Source organism: Pangasianodon hypophthalmus, chromosome 10, assembly GCF_027358585.1.
Source record: "Pangasianodon hypophthalmus isolate fPanHyp1 chromosome 10, fPanHyp1.pri, whole genome shotgun sequence".
NCBI lineage: Eukaryota > Metazoa > Chordata > Actinopteri > Siluriformes > Pangasiidae > Pangasianodon > Pangasianodon hypophthalmus.
The window spans coordinates 19,953,763-19,969,374 of record NC_069719.1 but is presented as its reverse complement, the minus strand read 5'-3'; the positions used below and the strand labels follow the sequence as shown (position 1 = coordinate 19,969,374).

At 39.3% G+C, this 15,612-nt stretch overlaps 1 protein-coding gene across 5 annotated transcripts in view; it reads right to left on the bottom strand.

Annotated features, from left to right (window-relative positions):
• LOC113538915 (coiled-coil domain-containing protein 9B) overlaps positions 1–13,691 on the bottom strand; it is a 42,412-nt gene extending 28,721 nt beyond the window's left edge. For 2 of the 5 annotated variants that reach the window (XM_034308156.2, XM_026934352.3), the window contains exons 1-6: positions 13,564–13,691; positions 13,250–13,371; positions 4,524–4,631; positions 4,257–4,361; positions 3,772–3,912; positions 3,207–3,338 (exon numbers count right to left, since the gene is read on the bottom strand). In XM_034308156.2, the coding sequence (XP_034164047.2) occupies positions 3,207–3,338; positions 3,772–3,912; positions 4,257–4,361; positions 4,524–4,631; positions 13,250–13,371; positions 13,564–13,582 (627 nt within the window). In that variant the 5' untranslated portion in view covers positions 13,583–13,691. Of the gene's footprint in view, positions 1–3,206; positions 3,339–3,771; positions 3,913–4,256; positions 4,362–4,523; positions 4,632–9,656; positions 10,470–10,659; positions 10,793–10,911; positions 11,159–13,249; positions 13,372–13,563 lie in introns of those variants that run through there. The other 3 variants (XM_026934353.3, XM_053237412.1, XM_053237411.1) reach the window with 3 other exon arrangements.
• Between the last annotated feature and the right edge of the window lie 1,921 nt (positions 13,692–15,612).

Sequence of the window (15,612 nt, the reverse complement as noted above, 5' to 3'; positions counted from 1 at the left end):
GAGAAATGAGTGGTCTGAGAGACTTTATACAAATTAGAAGTGAAGTGATAAGGTGACTACAAATGGGAGCGGGGAAAGTGGTACAGTTCTTTTTTTTTTTCCTTCTCTGACTGCAACTTCCTCTGATTATGCAGGTTTTTACTTAGTCATATTTGTACATACTCACACCTCCAGAAGATACTCAGCATTCTGTTACAGACATGAGGTGTTCTTACAATTCTATTTGGGTCCACTTACACTGCAAGATTCATGCCAGAATTTATGAAGAATAAAAAGCAGCTCAAGGCTCATTCTCACACTAGTACATGGTGATGCACTGCATGGTGATGCACTCATTTTACACATTACACAAGCATTTCCCTCCAGAATCTTTTTTTTTTAACAGGAGTTCATGTAATTTGTGATCACAATAGCCAAACTATGTCATTTTTAGTCGGAGGACATTTGATTTGTGGTCAGTCAAATGTCTAACAAAATCCTAGCAGGTAGAAAAGAAAAAAAACAGAATTATAGACAGGTTTTATGTTTGTAAATATAAAGAGTTGCACACAGCCTGATTGCAAAAAGACCCGAGTAGCCTAGCAACCTGAGGCTACTTGGAATCTATCAAGAATTTTACTTAGAAACTGGATTGACATTAGCTAAAATGTTATTTGCTTATTATTATAGATCATCAGAAAAGACAGGGAATGCCAAATTCGGCCAAACTAACACTTTTAAATGGTCTAAGTGCAGAAGATCCTTATGGCTTGGTGCCGTGTCAGTGGTTAACGGATGCTAAGAGTTAGTCTAGCCTGCAATGGCCAGACATATACACCGAACAACCATAACATTAAAACCACTTGCCTAATACTGTGTAGGTCCCCCTTCTGCCTTCAGAACAGCTCTGACCCGTCGAGGCACGGACTCCACAAGACCTCTGAAGGTGTTCTGTGATATCTGGCAACAAGACATCAGCAGCAGATCCTTTAAGTCCTGTAAGTTGTGAGGTGGGGCCTCCATGGATCAGACTTGTTTGTTCAGCACATCCCACAGATGCTCAGATAGAGAGGCCAAGTCAACACCTTGAACTCTTTGTCATGTTTCTCAAACCATTCCTGAACCATTTTTGCAGTGTGGCAAAAAAAAAAAAAAAAAAAAAAAACTGCTGAAAGAGGCTACTGCCATTAGGGAATACTGGTGCAATGAAGTGGCGTACGTGGTCTGCAACAATCTTCAGGTAGGTGGTATGTGTCAAAGTAAACTGCACTTCTTCGTAGTGCAGCCTAGTTCCTTCTCTTCCCCAGGTAAGTGATGCAACTGCGCCCAGTCATCCACATGATGTAAAAGAAAACATGATTCATTAGACCAGGCCACCTTCTTCCATTGCTCCATGGTCCAGTTCTGATGCTGACGTGCCCATTGTAGGCGCTTTTGGCGGTGGAAAGGGGTCAGCATGGGCACTCTGACCGGTCTGCGGCTACACAGCCCTATCCGCAGCTTGCTGATGCACTGTGTGTTCTGACACCTTTCCATCATAGCCAGCATTAACTTTTTCAGCAATTTGTGCTACAGTAGCTCTTGTGTGGGATCGGAACAGATGGTCTAGCCTTCGCGCCACACGCGCATCAGTGAGCGTTGGGCGCCCATGACCTTGTCAGCAGTTCACCAGCTGCCCTTCCTTGGACCACTTTTGGTAGGTACTAAACACTGCATAGCAGGAACACCTGATAAGACCTGCCGTTTTGGAGATGCTCTGACCCAGTCGTCTAGCCATCACAATTTGGCCCTTGTCACAGTTGCTCAGATCCTTTCCTGTTTCCAATACATCAACTTCAAGAACTGACTGTTCACTTGCTACCTAACATATCCCACCCCTTGTCAGGTGCCGTTGTAATGAGATAATGTTATTCACTTCACCTGTCAGTGGTTTTAATGTTATGGCTGATCACTGTATATATCTCATAGAAACTCAAAGCATTTGTACTAGGGAAAAATAGAAGGCATACAAGTCTCCTGGTGCTTACAAACTTTGTTGCTTTTTGGGCACGTTCAAGATGTGATGATTTACAGTTACAACATCAAGGACATCATGGCACTAAAAGCTAATGTTCTGAATAGCCAGATGCTATAAACTCATTTGTTATCAAAATTACCTTAAATGTCCATTACTGACAACTCAGACAATTATAGACAAGGAAGAACCTAACCTAGCTATCTAGCTATTCTTACTTAGCATGCAACGGATATGATAGTTAACTATTTAATAGAGATTAAATGGGCAACACAAAGATGGAGCTCAGACCAATTATCCCTCCTATCTGCCTGTAACCACAATCAAAAGGTGTCTGATTTAACAGTATATGGTAAAAACAAATACTCTCCTGATTCTGACATCCAACAGCATAACACAACATTTTAGAAAACAAATCCTGGCTTCCTCTTAAATATCACCATAGTCTTGCACTTTGCTTCTGCAACCAGGACACACAGCTGTCTTTAGAGGTCTGTGCCACCTATACCTTAGTGTATTTACTGGTTTGTTTTTTTGTTTTTAAATTAGACAGCAAAAATAAAATATGAACGCAACAGTCACGTGTGACCTCTACTTAATAATTAATGGCTCCTCTATTTTTTTTTTTAAACTGACCAAAGGGACCACAGCTTCTCACATATTTTTTTACTGACCAAAGGGACCCACAGCATTTTCACATATCAGTGACAGTTCATCTAAATAAAGCAAAGCAAAACTGCAACCCAAATGTGTCTTTCATGTTTTGAGCCCTTTCCCATTCAGTAAACTGCTTTTTCTGATAGAAAAATATTATTTGCGTTTGGCCTGATGACTGCTTTAAGTCAGAAAGTAAAAAACCTAAGCTTTCAGATGTCTCTTGTATCACCATAACAAGGAGTCAAAAATCAAAAAGGCTCTGTGTCAAGAGCCATGCCATTTTGGTGGCAGTATGACACTAATCTAGGACTACCAGTGAAAGCATAGCCACTATCAAGCAGTTTAGTGTGATTTCAGCTACATGAAGCATAAAGTCACGGCCGGTGTGAACGCAGGATTAGAGCATCTTCAAATCATTGACTGTCTCTGACATAAAATAGTAAACCAAAGATTGGGGCTTTAGACCCAAAAACATTAGACCCAAACAAATACAAATGGCAATGAAAATAGAAAATCAAAGCAGAATTAGGGCATGTACACGCCTTCAAAAAGTTACCTGGCTTTTTGGACAGTCCCTTCTTCCTGCATTCGTATCCAGCGGCTCCCCCCTGCCATCAGTAGAGTGTTTTATCCCTGCTAGACCAGCCGGACAGCTCTTCTCCACCCTTTCACTGACCACCCTCTTCCCCTGCAGTGACAGGACACATCCCAGAGTACATCAACGGCAAGTAAATCAAGATCTGTGGACACGTTTTTACTTTTGCAATGTTATTGCCATGATTTTTCACCAACTTTCACCAATAACAGATTTGCCATAAAGCTTCACTATGCATCATCAGAGCTCGCTTCCCTCACTAATAGTATGATTTTATCAAAGCTGTTTCATGTGAAAGTTAAATGTGAATTCTTACATTTACATTCCACTTCCTTGGGGAACATCTCAGTTGCTGTTAATACATGCAAATTAATATGATCTGGCATGGTCACTAAAGGAAATGTGTAACTATGTAAACAGCCAACAAATATATTTTTCAGCATGGACAAACCACCAACATCTGGAACAGGGATCAAGTCAATATTCCTAGTTCCCACACATTATAAGGAACCAATGCCAAGCTTGCCTTAGTGTTTCCTGGGGCGGTGACTAGAAGCTGCCTCCTTTTACCACGGCCGGCACTGAAAACGTTGGACACATCCTCCTGGTTCTGCACCCCTTTAGGAATTGCATCTCCCAAACCCTTCTTGGTTACAACACGCTTCTCCTTAGGTGGAGAAAAAGACAAAAAGGGGAAAAAACAAAACAAAAAAAAGTGGTTATTTCAAACATGGCTGCTAAACTCACAAAGAATTAACTGCATTTTTTAACCTGACTAGTTATTTGTAGTTCCATCATAGCTAGCTACAAATGAATGCTAGCACAGACCAGTTGTTAACTGATCTTTTCTCTTTTCTGACACTTTGGTTGCAACGATTTTGTCATTGTTTCATGGTTTAAACAAGTTTAAGTTTTAATAAAGACCATGATACTGCATAATGTAGGAAGTACGAAGTCTGATTAATGTGTGTGCCTGGGGTCGGCATTAAGCAAAAGGGATAAAAGGCTCACAGTGGGGGACTTGTTGATGGTGATGGTCAGGTCCTCAACCTTCCCTCTGCGGCTCTGCATTGCCATGCCCTCCTGCTCCGCCCTTTTCTTATCCTCCTCCACCTCCTAAAAGGCAAGGTCTGAGCGTAAAAACTGTGCCAAATCAAATACACGGACCAATGATCCGCTGTGGCGATCCCTTAAGGGAGCAGCCAAAAGAGGAACAAAAACAACAAATCTGAATTGGTTAAATAAGCTAGAAAATAATACAAACGTCCTGATCGTCACCTGATAGCGCTTCATAAGGGCCTCATTCTTCTTTCTCAATGCCTCAATCTTCCTATCCAGCTCGGCATCTTTCTGCTCCTTCTTCACCAGCATCATGTCTGTGGGGCTCTGAGGAAAACAATGTTTATTAAAGTCTCCAGCCTTTTCAATAAGCTAGAGTAAGATACAAAAAACACAGAAAAGCAACAAGTAAAGCAGAATAACAAAATATTTTCAATATTCACATGCACAACCATTTGTAGTGTTGGCTGCTGTATACCAAGTAACTCATCTTGTGCCCTGAGGCAGGTAACAGAAGAATGTATTATAGAGTATGAAAGACAGTTCTTTCAAGATTTTACATCAAAGCCTGAAGATTTTGGTCTTGCCGAACCATATTGTAAGCCTTCAACTACCTCTTTGTGCTGAGGCCCACATACTGGTGAAATACTGCACATGTAATTTCATATAGATGCAATGTTGTTTTCCCACCACTTTAACCTTCATCTAGGACACTTACAGCATTGTGCTGAGTTTGAATTTAAAAGCAATGTATTCAGAGTACAGCATAAGGACATATTGACAAGAAAGCACCCTGTAGTTGTAAAAGACAAACAGCATATGAGAATGAGATAGTTATATAGTATCTCTGGGTGGCCTTTCTGCTTCATCATGTGCAGCAGTAAAAGACCTTGGTGTGATTATCTTTCATCTCAGAAATATTGCTAAGATAAGAAATATAATGTCACTACAAGATGCAGAAAATCTAGTTCATGCTTTTGTTACCTCTAGGTTGGATTATTGTAATGCCTTACTGCCTGGATGTTCCAGTAAATGCAGCTCCAGTTAGTCCAGAATGCAGCGACAAGAGTCCTTACTAGACCCAGAAGATATGACCACATCACCTCTGTCTATCCACACTGCAGTGGCTCCTAATCAAATGTCTTCTTGATTATAAAATACTACTATTGAACTATAAAGTACTGAATGGTCTCGTGCCGCAGTACCTGTGCGAACTTTTGGTCTTTTATGATCTGCCACGCCTACTTCGATCAAAAGGTGCAGGCTATTTGTTGGTACCTGGAATAGTGAAGGCTACAGCAGGGGGCAGAGCTTTCTCTTACAAAGCTCCACAGTTATGGGAACAGCCTTCTGATTAGTGTTTGGGACTCAGACACAGTCTCAGTGTTGTCTAGGCTGAATACATATTTGATTAGTCAAGCCTTCTGTAAATATTTTTTTCTTAGATAAAGGAGCAGATCTAGAGGGCTCACGGGCATAGAGTGTTGTGGTGAACTGGGATGTTTGGATGCTGTGTATCATGTTGATCATGTAGTACACAATTCTAGAAGGGAAATATTAATAATCGCACTATCCAGTGTCACCCAGATGAGGATGGGTTCCCTTTTGAGTCTGGTTCCTCTCAAGGATTCCTCTTCATATCATCTCAGGGAGCTTTTCCTTGCCACCATCGCCTCTGACTTGCTCAATAGGAATAAAATTATAAATTTATAAGTTTAAAATGTATATTTCTTTAAAGCTGCTTTGTGACAATGGCCATTGTTAAAAGTACTAGACAAATAGAATTGAATTGAAGATAGCACTGTTTAAAAATATTCAGTATTCAAGCCTTTACTAATTTGACAATAAGCTCAAATTTGTCTTCACCACTAAAGAAGGCTGAGGTTGCAACTTTATTTTTAAATCCTCATATGATTGATTAAATCCAAGCAAAATTTTAGAATTATTTCAATTTTCACAATTATTAGGTTATTAAGGTTCTGATTTCTAAGTGAGTGAGACATCATTTAAATGAGTCATTTCTGTAACAGACAGTACATCTACTGGCATGTTTCTGGAAAGTGGGAGGAAACCAGGGAACCTGGAGGACACCCACACAGACCCAGGAAGAACATTCACACAAACTCCACAAACAGTAACTTAAGCTCAGAATCAAACCAGGAACCCTGGAGCTGTGAGGTGGCAACATTATCTGCTGTGCCACTATACTGCCCTTTGTTAATAACAATAATAATATGGACTGATGGACTGGTGTCCCATCCAGTTCCCAGATAGGCTCTGGATCCAACACAATCCCGACTACCCTCTTTAATATGGCTTAAATTACATCAGTGCTGAATAAAAACCAAAATGTAGGCTTTCAACCAGGAAATAAAACTATTTAAGAGAATCATTTGAAAAGCTAGTCTTAGAATTACAGCACACAAGTTTAGAATATGCTCAGAGTCAGATTAACAATAAATATTTATTAAATCTTTTCACAAAATGGAAGACATTACAATGAAGTATGTTGTGTGAAATGATTTTTTTTGCATCCACCGTCACTGTGCTTACAGAACGATGTGTGAAATGGCACTGTGTTCCTGATCCCCACAGGGAGCCTCAGTTATGGCTCTCTGTGATGGCAGAGTAATGCCGGTTCTTTAAATGACTGTAGGGTTCACTAAAGGGCATGTCTGAGAAGCCTTGGGGAATGAGAAGCTCACAGTTCACACTTGCTGGAGACGACGCACTAACCATCCTGCACAGTCATGAGTTTAGTGACATCATTATAAATTGACTTCTGGAGTCAGTTTGCTCTGAGAGCTTGGCTGCAGGTGGCCCTGTTCTCGGTTAAGGTATGTGAAGTCAAGATGCTTTTGAGCACTTTTTCAGAAAGAAATAAAAAGCAGCCTGGAGAGAGGCCAAGTGGTGCTACAGGCTGATTCAGGATAGTTACGCAGTGTGAAGCAGCACTGTCAAAAACACATGCCATCAGATGTGAGAAAGGGGGACAAACAGAGCTTTCAGCTTGCAGTGAATGAGATTATGAGCTGACAAGATTCTTTCATATGTGAAGCCTTTGATAGCACTAATAGACATAGCACACACACACACACACACACAACTAAGCGGCCCAAACCTGTTCCAGCATGACAATGCTCCCGTGCACAAATCAAGGTCCAGGAAGACATGGCTTGCCAAGGTTGGAGTGGTTAGAGTGGCCTGCACAGAGCCCTGTCCTCAACCCCACTGAACATGTTTGGGATGAATTGGAACACCAACTGCGCACCTTCTCGCTTAACATCAGTGCCTGACCTCACTAATGCTCTTGTGGCGTGGAAAGCTTTTCCAGAAGAGTGGAGGTTATTATAATACAAAGGGGCGATCAAGCATGGAACTGGATTTTCAACAAGCACATGGTCAGGTGTCCATATACCTTTGGCCATATAGTGTACATTGTAACTAGTAGTGTGTGCTCTTTGTCAGAGTGATGTATTTCACCATCACCAGCCAATCAGAAACATGATCTGATACTATGTCCATGATCGAGATTTTCTTACTCTAACCAAGGTCTGGCTTTCAAGTTAGTCAAACAGACTGTGCTTTACTATAAACTGTTTACTCATACACTTCTGTAACAAATAGCATGTTAGTAACAAACGATAGGAAGAAAAATAAAGTGGCTACAAACTTTATCTCCATTTGAATATGCTGAATGACAGAATAAGGTATAATAATATATTAAACAATATTTTGTGATGTATATTACCAATAATCTCAAAGGGTAAAGTGCTCTTGATATAAAAATAGCCTAGTTCTAGTTTAACGCATGATTATATTATATTATGTTTATAGATGAACATAGTACCATTTGATCTAGGCGCACCATGACTGCTTTTACGAAATTTACCATCCACAAACGGTACTTTAAATTAAAAAGTTTAGATAAAAGTTTGATATCCCTTGCCCTATGATAAAGTGAAGATCGCATTGCTTATAGTAACACTGACTTCATCATGCGTTAAATGAAATAGCTGGTGACATTTGTCAGTCACTACTTGAGTGCATGGTGCATCCTGCTCCCCAATTAACCACTCATAATAAGCCACTTTAATGTAAGTACGATAGAAAGATAATGGCAAATAAACAAGATTCAGTTAATATCAATTTCTTGCTGCCAAATGATATATAAGACGCAAAGTGCTTTTTCAAGTGGCTCAGACTGAACTGAGTCTGCACATTAGCGTGTTTTTTTCTTTCCTGCACGAGAGACATGATTTCATGATGAAATTAGGGTATATTTAGAATTTTGACCTTGATTATATCATGGTTAATTAGGCTTGATTTCACATATACACTAGAAAAACAGCTCAGTCTATGTTCTCTACTCAGTGTGCTACATTTAACTTAAAATATCAGTAGCATCATGTCACTGATCACGAACACAGGGTTGAAGGATACAGCTACATTCCGGGAGAAGCACAGGAACCCTTGGTCTCATTTATCCATCATGCATTTTGTGCGTAAACTGTGTGTACACACGTTTCTATGCATAGAATGTGATTTATGAAGTTATTCTTGTGTGAGATGATGTGTGTATATTTAGAATTAATCCTGACCATGCACATGCACAGACCACTAGTGGTAGAAAAATGTAATAAACTGATTATTTATTGTCAAGTAGGTTAGTAAGTGACAGAGTAATTACTGATTTCAGACACAATGTAAAGTAAAATCATATGAAAGGCACATCTAAACATGGACTGGGATAATTCCTTATTTAAAGATTCAGCATATGTAACTTTGCACAGGCAATGTGTTTTTAATAAACAAAGAAACGTGAGAGTGATTTAGTTGATTTTCTTTGTCCAGTGCAATTGTATTTGATCTCTGCCCCACTTTTGGAAAAAACACACACAAAAAGCAGTAATAGCATCATTGTTTACCATCAAGTCCTTTCTACTTTAGGGTTTTTTTGCCCACTGGCACATTCAACAAGGAATCAGAGACATTTTACAGCCAACCAGCTGAATAATGACACATGTCTACATGTCTTACAAACACATTTCCAAATACAGCAGCAGAAAAAAACAACAATAATGACAGATCTCCACGTCATGGCAGGTTTTCCAGCTGTAACTGGGGCAGCAGATTGCACACACTAGCCATAAAATCACCCTTTTAAAGGGACCTTGTTTTCCATACAGTATATGGCCATTTGGGTACGTTTCTTTATGTAAATGAGCATGGCCTTGCACAAGCAGATGCAATTTAGTATGTGCAGGATTTATCAGTGTCCATTGTCTACAGCTGTGCACACAAACATGTGAAATGCAAATTCTATAGTGCATACTGGAGGGTCTTACTCACAGAATTCTTCTTCTTCAACTTGTTCTATGCATATGTTTATAAATGAGACTTCTGTTGTCTTGTAAGGCAGATCTAACTGTATCTGCATCAAAGCAGATTCATTACAAAGAGGAAAATGTTTGCCAATTATCATCAGAGAGAGGATAGACACATACACTGGTTACTATTAGCTCCTGTTCGGCAGCCTCTCTGTCAGCAATACAAGAGAGAAGGTAAAAGAGGGAGAAGGAAGATGAGACGCAAAGGAAAGCTTCCTATCACTCGGCATCATGTTAGGCATGACATAAGAGTAACCATCCCTCGTCCATGTGACATCCATTTAAAGCAAAATGATGAGTCAGAACGCTGATGCTGACCAGCGCATGCAAATGGGGAGGACCACCTCTGTGGAAAAAATCAGCAATCTCATAGAAATTCTGACAGAGTCTTTATATTCTCAATCTGTTCAGTTTGAGAAAGCAGATTCGGACTGGTTTGGGTTTTTTAAATAAATAAATAAATAAAACAATCCCTGCTATGCACAACAAATCGAGCACTAACTTTGTTAGGATTCCCTGCATTCTCAGTTGTCTTGGCATACGGAAACAGACTGACTGTTTAGTAAGCACATTACATGGAGCCTGAAAAACAGTGTCAGCAAATCTATGGAAGAAAGACTGTCCTCTGCAGGAAAAAAATCTGTCTAACCAATAAATCTGATCTAAAGACCAACACATGACTAAACGACTTGATTAAGCAGACAAGCCGAGAGATAGGGTCTTACGTCATATAGAGTAAGACTGGGACATGGAGGTCTTGCAGGCCAAGAAACTCGAGCTCTGGTTGTCAGGGTACGCAAACACAACAAGCATGAACACACACACACACACACACACACAAAACAGAAGGAGAGAATGTCTCCTTCACAGTGCCCAAATGAGTCACTGGCTCGCAAAAGGAAACAGAGACCATAATAATCTCAGCATGCACTTCCCCACCCCCAGCTTGGACTGAAAATACCCACACATATTAGCCCAGATGATCAGCTGACAGCAGCGTCCATGCCTAAAAACAGAGGCCTCACTCCCAGCAATCATCTTTAGCCGGACGGTGTAGAGGTAAATGAGAGACACGCACGAGGAAAGGGACAGAAGGACGCAGATGACAGTCCGAGCTTAGTGACAGACAGATAGTGAGGGAGGGCAGCAGTGAGGAAGGGAGACAGTGCGAGACAGAGGGAGATACAGAGAAGAGATAGAGAGTTAAAGCCACTCACAGATCGGTCCATGTCAGCGACGAAAGCTGGATTGCTTCCAGACACAAGGCAGCCGAGGAGGCACAGAGAAGTGAGTGGAGTGTGCAAGCATGCCTTGATTACAAATGAAAAAACCCTGATCTCCAGTGAACGCAAAGAGCGCCCCTGCTCGCAAATTTTATAGCAACAGCCCACTTACTCATGCACACGCGCACACACACATACTTTCTGCTTCTCTCAATCTCGCTGTCTGCCACTCCTCCCTCTCCACCACCCCCTTTTCCCTCTCTCTCTCTCTCTCTCTCTCTCTCTGTCTCACACTTACAACCCTTCATCCTGTCTCTCTGCTCCCTTTGTGCCGAACTACAAAAAGAAACAAAGCAGTCCATTACTCTTCTGCTTTCAGTCTAAAACTTGTACCATACACAGCCTACCATGATACAGTCTGAAATACTTAGAATAAATCTAGTGATGTAGGCTATCACTTAAACAACGACTTCACCAAACTACAAAGATCCAGATACAATATAAAAATATACTCACAGATTTTAACAGGCAACCTTTAAACAAAAACAAACAAAAAAAAAAAAGAACATGTGTACTAGGTGAAAACATCAACCCATTAATAATATGACATATATTATTTACACTATATTAACACTTAATGTAACAATATTTTTATATAAACATTGTTGTAGGGATGAAATGATATGAGAAATATATGGTCTGATCTGTACAACTTAGGGTCTTAAACACACTTCACATTTTAAATTAGTTTGACATTAATTGACATTTGGCTGTATTATCATAAGTATACCATTAAAGCTTGGATAAGGAAAATGCTAGAAAAGTAATTTTTAAATATCTAAAGAAGACTAAGAGCGATTCTTTCAAAACCATCATTACGCATCATCAATCTTTCAGTAAGTGCTTTATCTTTTATGGCTGTTTTTTTGGAGAGATGCGAGGAAACCAGAAAACCCTGAGGAAACCCACACTGAAGCTCAGGGTCAATCCAAGAACCCAAAAATGTTATGGTTAAAAACAAGGTATTTATGAAAAAGCACACTAAAGAACCAATGTAAATCACGAAGCTATGAGAATTACTATGAATCCAGAAAAATCTATTTAACAAAGTATGTTCCAAGATAAAAATCAAGTCAAGTTAAATGTGTATTTCCATTCTGGATTTAAAAAGGAGTCACTAAGCTGGAGTTCCTCATGTTCTCTGCAACATTATTCCACAGTTTAAAGCTGATGTAAGAACATCATCTTCCACCAGGTGCTCAGTCGATTTGGTAAGGGAAACAGACTTAGAAGTATTTTCACTAACTTCTCATAAACTTTTCCCAATGCAAAGCTGCAAGCCATGGCCTAAATAACTGGAAACTTAATGCCTGATATAACTGTGTGTATTCTATATGGTCTGTGTCCCATTCCTTTTTCACTCCTGTGCAAAGTGGCCTTGGGGTGGTGTAAGAAATGTGCTATTTCTATTATTATTATTATTATTATTATTAACTAGCTTGCAAGCTAATGACATGTCTTTAACCTTTTCATGCATAAATTAATTTTAAAAGTAAGTGGATAGTCCTTCTGTAGGAATACATAAAGGATAAAACTGACCATCTAAAAAATATCTTCCAATGTGTTTATAAAGAAAGATTATTAACATACAGGTCTAAAATATTTAATGTTGACCAACAAAATTATAGATATCATTTTCCAAACAAACCATAGCAATATTCTTTGATATGTACAAAGTTTACACTTTTTAGGGCGGTTCTCTGATATGCAGGTGATTTCAACAAAATTCAGTAAAAAATCATTTTAAAAAAGCTATGGTGTTAATTGGAGTCTGGCACAAAAATATATTTTAATGTAATTTTATTTTAATTTGGTGTAGACATTTTGCAAAGATAGAACACAGATATTCTGTGCTGAGAAAAAAAAACAGAACTCAAGATAACCATTTATGTTCAATTACAGTAATATTTTCATTACTGTGAAAACATTACAACACCTTAGCTTTTTTAAAACAACTTTTTAGTGAATTTTATTGAAATCACCTGCATATCATGCAATCATCCTACACTGTGTAACCTTTGTACATATCTATATCTATATCTATGCTGTTGATTAACAATGAATATTTTAGACCTGTATGTTAATAATTTCTCTTTATAAAACACATTGGAAGATATTTTTTAAGATGGTCAGATTTTATATTTTTCTTTTCTTTTTCAACTTAAATTGATTGTCCATAAGTGTGCATGAAAGGGTTCATTTCAGTGTCACGGTGAGATCATGTTTTGTCTCCACAATCCTCTATTAAACACACACTCACATCTGAACTCACCTTTTCAATGATGTCAACATTTTGAAAATAATCCTCTATGTTTATGTGGTAATCCGGATCGATGAATGAATATTTGGTATCATCATACAGGCCTGTGTTAGCCCACAGATTTCCCATTTTACCTGCATACACATACACACACACACACACACACACACACACAAACACACACAACCCTTCAGCCTTGCAGTGCAGCTAGCTAACGTCCTTAATGTCATAAAAATCTCACAGTCTTAATGAAACTCATGATGTGACCAAACCGAACTGGTTCATTAACACACAGTTCATTAGTGAACACATGAGCAGAAGTGTACCTTGGATGTAGTAGGCCATGAGCTCAGGAAACTCAGGCTAACACGCCTGCACGTGCACCACTGAGGCCTGAGGACACACTTCAAGCAGTCCTCTGTACTAGTTTACTACCCGTACTAGCTAGTAGAGAAGTATTCAGACGCAGTGTGTGACACAGTTCACCACTAGATGGCGGGTTTGCTATAGTTTAGTCTATTTATTCATTTAAATTATAAACACTCTCACCGGCCACTTTATTAGGAATACCTATACACCTGCTCATTCATGTAATTATCCAGTTAGCCAATCATAGAAAATCATGAAGGACAAGAGCTTCAGTTAATGTTCATGAAAATATGAAAATGATGTGGTCTTCGGCTGATGTAGGCTGTACGCATCGTTCTGACATGTTGTGCATTCTGTCATGCTTTTCTGCTCATCATGGTTGTAAAGAGTAGCTACTATAAACTTCCTGTCAGCTCAAACCAGGCTAGTCATTCTCCTCTGACCTCCTCATCTCATCAACGAGGTGTTTCTGCACACATAAATGCCGTTCACTGGATGTTTTTTGTGTTTCGCACCATTCTGTGTAAACTGTAGAGTAGAGTGACCATATTTTGGTTTTCAGAAAAGAGGACATGTGGGCAGGAGGGTGGCACGAGGCACACAGGGACCTGTGGAGGGGGTGGGGGAGGTTGTAGCTGGGGCTTCAAGTAGGCCTAATTTGTAGCACCATGACATGTGTGTGTGTGTGTGTGTGTGTTTGGGATAGTTGATAAAAACTTCCAAGACCATAAAACTATGTTAATAAATTTGAATACATAAACAGTTAGCCTTAATGACCTATCTGGCCACATAATCTCCTTTCAATTAAATAAATGTCACTAACAAATAAAATAAACAAAAATAAAAAATAAATAGTTTTCACTTTTACATGTATACACTTTTAATGGCCATAGGATGAAATAAAAAAATAAATAATAATAATAATAAAATAAAATAAAAAAATTTGCAATCTTCAGCAGTTCTGAATGAAATTCAGTGCTTTTAGTCTCGTTGTAAAATATCTGGTCCACTTCCCGACCGAGACATAAACAGGAATATTTTCTGTAATTCATCTGTATATTTACATTCGTGTGTTGCGCATTTTCAGGCTGTGTTCAGGCTCCATGCACTGCTCTTCTCAACCAATCATCTGCTTGTTGTGGTGGTGTGGCGCTTCCTACACACACGCTGAGGGTGATGATTGAGAAGCAGTTTGACCAATGGCTGCATGCAGGGCGTGTACACAATCGACCAATTGTGGAGGGCGAGAAGGCGGAACCTAGAGAGATGGTTAAAGCGATGCGAATGTGCACACGGAATGTGTGGCGATTGTAGAAGCAAGTGGAGACGTGAAAGCAGAGCAAAATAAAACCCCCGGATATTTTATGCAACTTAGAAATCCCGACAGGATATTTTTATATCCCAGAAAGAAAAGGGTCGAGAAAGAAGACGGTCAACGTGCTCTAGTGGCTGCTGTGTAATGCCTGAGGATCAGCAGTTTCTGAAATACTCAAACCAACCAGGCACCAACAACCATGCCACAGTCACTGAGAGCACATTTTCTTCCCCATTCTGATTCTGTCTGATCTGAACATTTCACCTGTATCTGCATGTGTGTATGTGTGTGTGTGTATATATTATATATATATATATATATATATATATATATATATATATATATATATATATATATAAAAGACCTTAATAGGAACACCTGTACACCTTTTCATTTAAAGAGTTATCTAATCAGCCAATCACAATACGGATCAAGAGCTTCAGTTAATGTTCACATCAAAGATCAGAATGAAGAAAAAGTGTGATCTCTGTGACTTTAACCGTGGCATGGTTGTCGGTACCAGATGGGCTGGTTTGAGTATTACAGAAACTGCTGATCTCCTGGGAATTTCACACACAACAGTCTCTAGAATTTACACAGAATGGTGCAAAAAAAGAAAAAAACCTTGTTGATGAGAGAGGTCAGAGGAAAATGGCCAAATTGGTGTGAGCTGCCAGGAAGGATATAGTAA